The sequence below is a fragment of the Zerene cesonia genome, chromosome 16, assembly GCF_012273895.1.
Source record: "Zerene cesonia ecotype Mississippi chromosome 16, Zerene_cesonia_1.1, whole genome shotgun sequence".
NCBI classification, from domain to species: Eukaryota; Metazoa; Arthropoda; class Insecta; order Lepidoptera; family Pieridae; genus Zerene; species Zerene cesonia.
The window spans coordinates 6,635,925-6,641,885 of record NC_052117.1 but is presented as its reverse complement, the minus strand read 5'-3'; the positions used below and the strand labels follow the sequence as shown (position 1 = coordinate 6,641,885).

The 5,961-nt window shown below is 32.2% G+C and overlaps 1 protein-coding gene across 1 annotated transcript in view; it reads right to left on the bottom strand.

Annotated features, from left to right (window-relative positions):
* Positions 1–2,867: 2,867 nt before the first annotated feature.
* LOC119832951 (connectin-like) overlaps positions 2,868–5,961 on the bottom strand; it is a 48,545-nt gene continuing 45,451 nt past the window's right edge. The window contains exons 2-3 of the mRNA XM_038356784.1: positions 4,515–5,565; positions 2,868–3,930 (exon numbers count right to left, since the gene is read on the bottom strand). Coding sequence (XP_038212712.1) covers positions 3,203–3,930; positions 4,515–5,535 — 1,749 coding nt within the window. The 5' untranslated portion in view covers positions 5,536–5,565 and the 3' untranslated portion in view covers positions 2,868–3,202. The remainder of the gene's footprint in view (positions 3,931–4,514; positions 5,566–5,961) is intronic.

The window sequence follows — 5,961 nt, the reverse complement described above, 5'->3', positions numbered from 1 at the left end:
TTTTACAATAATAAAAGAACAGAGATTTCAATTAAAACTAAAGCTCAAAGTTTGAGCCATTCTGCGAGTGGCATTTAAAAAAAGAAAACGGGACTTAAATTCATTTTTAAACGAAAATCCACTATGTCTACAGAATAAAAAGTAATTTGTATTTAGAATCTTTCAAAACTTAGATCTAAGGTAATAGTAGTAGCTATATTAGTTCGAGATGATTATATAACCTAAAACATAATTATTTATATAGTTTACGCCGTCTAACAGCTGTCTTCATTAACAAAATCAAGTCGTGTTTATTTCGCTTCCAGTGTGACGAGGGCTTTGAGAAAGCCATTAGCGATAAAATAACACATCCACTTTATAAGTTCATGACATGTCGTATAACGGCGTGATCCTGCAATTTGCATAATCTCCACCAAATATAAACGATTTGCCAGGCGAAATTTTGCAAATAGCGAGTGCACATTCTTTGAAGCGTTAAAAGACGCTGTAAATATTGTACATGCATGGGAAGATAATGCTAGATTTAATATGAAATCGTGTAACTGTGTAAAGTGAGGAGTTCGTTTGCTTGAACGCGCTAGTTTCTGACCCTATTGGACTGATTTGGATGATATTTAGTACAGATATAGTTTGAGACCCGAGACAGGACATACTTATGACAGTTTATATCAAATGGGGACGGGAACTATGCTGAAATATATTTTATTATAAACCTCCGGAATGTCTAGCTTTTCTTATGATAACGCGGTCAAAGGCAGCCGCGCAAAGATAGTTTATATAACTATGTAACAAGCTTATGTGTTATAACTTTTCAATGTTTTTAAATCAACACTGAACAAATATCGTAGTGAAGCATATACATGCAATGGATAAAATATTTTAACTGTTGACGATATTCAATTACATATGTGTGAAAAACTGATACGGGCGCATTCATGTTAGAATCTGGTAAGCTCTGATAAAACATTTGTAAACGTGTATCTATATATGTATTTGATACTTACTAATCTGCATCTGTTCATACATTTGGCGGTTCGAAAAGGAACAACTACTCAGGATAATGCGTATAATAAAAACACTTACACACAATAGCTTTCATTATTAGTACAAACACACATTCACATCTATGATATTAGATAATCATGTATTCTTATTTCGCCCTATATTCGTCATAATCTTATAGGCCCGTTTCCATTTCCTCATCCTTTCCAGTCAATTTCTTCTTTCCAGTCATCAATCCTTACCTTATTGCCTTTCCCCTTGAAAGCGGGCAGCGGATTCGCAAAGGCACTACCTCTGCTAATGTTCATTTGCGGTGGTGATCCCTTATCATCAGGCGAACCACCAGCTCGTTAGTCGTAGTTGCCCGCTTATGTCATTAAAAATCCACTCATATTAAAGTGTTAAGAAAAATAACATGAAATGATTTTCCACACCTTTGTCAATTATGTAATACGAGATAATATGAAATTAATTTTTTCATTAGAAACCCAACAAAATGAATACGAAAAAGCGAATACGATTATTTTGATTCGACATATTTACATTGTAAGTATTACTATCTTTAAATCAAACTTAACGAGGTACATGTAAATAGTATTTTTTCTGCTAAATTTATCTCCGAGCATATTCAAAGGAAAATATAAAAGATACTCGAAAATATCCAAGCACATTTTAAAGATAAACTTATGCAAACTAGAATAATTTATGATGCACTCCATGATATTATATATCTATTTTATGAACATGAAACCCTGTCCATGTTTCATAAATACTGTTATGTTTATTTTCAAATTTTTGTTTTATTTGTACATGTTTTGTTTGATATCTTGAAATAAAAAATGTAAGTAGCAATATTCATATTTTTTACAAACACCTACCTATTGATTGCCATTTTCATCCATTGCGAAGGTTGAACTAAAATGTTTTAGCTTTAAAAAATTTTTTATAGCGCCATCTTACCACAAAGCTATAAAGTAGTACAAGCAGAAAGTGTTAGTTCATGCAAGGTGGCACCTCTAATTTCGTAACTACAATGTGATACGTATACTGAACAATAGATGGCGCTAAATGAGAAATAGTTTTATGACCTTTAGTTTGTTTATATATTTTTAAATCATCGTTGAAAGGAACTATGCTTTGACACACGTATACAGGATTTTTTATGAGATTATCTTTTCAACACACTATTAATTTAGCCACATACTTTATGAATGAAAGTATTACAAAACTCACTTTTCATTTATCGTTAAAACATATCCTTGTTTCGTTTTTTGTTATATCCAATAACTTGTTAATGAAACAAACAGAACACTGCTTTTATTTTAAAAGTCTACCGAACACATATTGCCATTTTTATAATTTCAACAGTCCTTTGACATATACATCATCACATATATCACATTTAATATGCGATTAATTACAATTACATCTTATGTCTGAAGCTCTAGTTCTGCCTTAGCAGTTTTCAAAATTTAAGCCTAAATGTTTCATACTATAGATAAAAATAATTTATACCCATAAATGTAAGGGTAGAAACTTCACTTCATAAAATACAAAACAATAAATTAACCTTTTAGTTTAGGAACCTTTTTTCATAGATGTAATTTTATAAGAAACAGCGGTCCGCCCACGCTTCGCCCGTGGTTCACATATTATATTGTATTTCCTGTAGCACTCAGAGATTACGTACAAAAATATTTGAAATCGGTCCAGTAGCTCCTGAGATTAGCGCGATCAAACAAAAAAACGAGTAAACAAACAAAAGTATCTTAATTTTTTTGGTAGCTATAGTCTATACTCGTGTCCGACGACAAAAAGTTCTTGTATTGCTAATAACGTGAAAAGGAATAATTAAAACAACTCGAACTAAGTTATCATTTATTACCTTTAGTGACTGTGAGATTAAATATTATACTTAGTATTACATATTTACCACATCTTCTGAACTAAACATACATTCAGATCTTTTTATTAGAAAGTAAAATCTCGTTTCTTATTCCTTTGATTTATTTATATGATAATGACAGTGTAGATACCCAATACACCAATGAGCAGTTTTATTATATTTCGACATTATTATATACTACTTATCAATACTTGTTTAAATAATCAGAGTAAACCTACCGATGAATAACTCTAGCTCAACTGACTCAGCAACTTTTTAATTGTAGGTACTTAATTTAAAAATAACTTAATTGAATTACAGTAATAACCTAAAACTAACGATAACAAGGAGTACTGAAACACAGCCTACATTTTTATTCCCGCTATTAATACTATTGTTGGGTTTATCTTCAACTCTATCCTGAATGCTTCTATGTGCTTTAATTTTATCCGGTTTTCCTTCATCAGATGCCATATCGTGATCATCAAAGAAACCACTGTTAATTGGTTTAGCTGAAACAGTTGATAAGCGACTGGTTGTGTACGAATTTTGCTTTTTATCGTTGGTCTTTTCGATATTTTCATACACACGGGGAAGCTTCGTTGTAACAGAATTGTGCAATGGATTTTTAGTCACTTTATCAACGATCGGCGTAACAGCAGTTGTAATTGGTTTATTAGTCGTAACAGATTTTGTAGTTGTTGTTGCATCTAGTTTTGCTTTCGGTTTCGTCACATCAACATCTGATTTGAGGAGATTGTCGTAATTTCCGGAGCAGTTTAGAAGGAATCGCATGTCGATGTAAAACAGTTTCCCGTTGAGTTGTGTATCATCGTAATATTCATAATCGTTTCCTTGTACGTCGCCGTCTTCAATGTCTTGCGCGTTTTTCTCGGCTTCAACTGTTTTCGTCCATTTTTCTCTGATTTCTGTACTTGGAACGCATTTTAAGTTTTCAATAGCAAGCTTCATGTGTGGGCTTTGTGTGTTGTTCATGAGGGACATGAACCAATCTAAGCGGCAGTCGCAAGGGAAGATGTTATCTGGAATTAGGAGAGATATAATACAGAACGGGATTCCATTCTAGTACGCATTTATGATCTGTTGCATCATAACAAAAATTAAATGAACGTCGAGATTACGATATGTTATAGTAGAAAAAATAAGATCTTTATTATAAGTTATAAATAAAAAAGGTACTTTTTGAACATTTAACAACAAAAAATGGTTTTTAACTATGACTTGATTCTTGTGATCTACTCTAACTGAAAATCTTCACCTTAAAGGAAATTTCATAAAATAAGTTACATTTAATTCCTAATTAAGTACCTATAAACACGTATTATTAGTTGCTCAATTATAATCACTTAAACATTGTATAATATGATTATAATTATTGAAGAATTGATCTTACCCCTCACTTGTACGGTTTAATATAAGTTAATTTAAGCGTCTTTAGAACAAGTTCAAAAACTTTTGCTCGCGTGATAAACTTGAACCTGGTATTAACAATATGTTTAAGCAATATCTACATTAATCATCTCATCAATCGCCAAAATAATTGTTGATTTAAAAGTAAGAAATCTTTAATTTTAATCATAAATGACAGTAAGACTTTATACATTACCTTCGACATCTAAACTGCTGACGTTATTATACAAGTTCTCCAGTAAGGGCGCCATAACTTCTTCTTCCAAGTGTCGTATCTGATTGCCTTTAAAACTAAGCATCCTCAAAGCTTTTAAACCAATAAAGATCTTTTCATTCTTTATTTCAGAAAGCGCATTGTGTGCCAATGACAATCCTTGCAGTTCACTGAGACCGCTGAACGCTTTCTCGTCGAGCATTTGTATTTTGTTTCCATCCAAATTTAATGACTGGAGGTTTTTTAACGGCAAAAATGTATTATCGCCTATCACTTCTAAACTATTGCTACTGAGATCTAATTTCTCCAACTTCTTTAAACCCGAAAACGTCTCGCTATTTAGACTGAACAAATTATTTCTATCGATTTCCAGCTCCCTTAAATTAGTTAAATGCACAAAAGCTCTATCGTGTATCGTCGTTAGTTTGTTTCTAGTCAAATAAAGTTTTTCTAAAGATGGCAGATCTACGAACACGTTTCGGTTAATTTCTACAATGCTGTTAGAATCAAGAGTGAGGATTGTGAGGTCTCTGTGATGAGCGAAGGCATTCGTTTTTAAAACTTTAATCTGATTATCTCTTAGAGTGATATCTTCGACAAATGTTAAATTTGCAAAATCAAATGATTCAATGGTATCGATCGTGGCATATTTCACTTCTAGTTTTAGAAGTGATTTCGTGTATTTTAATGCTTGTGTTGGTATGTATTTTAAAACGATACCCCTAGTGTTTGTGAAGGATAGCTTGTGTACGTTTTCCAGTTCTAAAAATTCGTCCCAATTGGGATCTTCTTGTGTTACTCCGTTGACAGTGGGATAGCATTCAGCGCTGCGTACCAGATCGGGTTCGTGGGAGTCTCGATTGCAATAACATTGTATTTTATTCGTGTTATTGAACACTGGATCGCATAGATGTGATTTCGTTTCGCGTTTCTGATGGTGTATTCTGGCTTCCGCAAGAATAAGCGTCGCACATAGAAGCATACATAGCCGCGTAGCTGCCATTTTAATTGATCACAAGTTCATGTACACCACCTGGAAAGTTGAGAAAATGAAATGATTATTAAAGTTTTACAATTAAAATAAATGCTACATTACACATTATTATACATACATATAAATATTTCTGTTAATAATTTAATATGGTGTGTACTATGTATGACATAATTATAATTTTACTTATTGACTTAATATTTATAAGGATCTTCTATGAGTGTGGCTATGTTCACTTGCTGGAAACGACAATTGCAATACCACAATTATGGCCACAATAAATGTAATGTCTTTTAAAACTGTAGAAGAAAATATAGATAAGTGTAATAACGGCGCAGTGTAAACTAAAATATATGCAGGATATCTATACCTAGTCTTGCCATAAATATTGTAATAAAGAAAAAAGAAAATTGTTAACTGCAAATAACATTTATTACT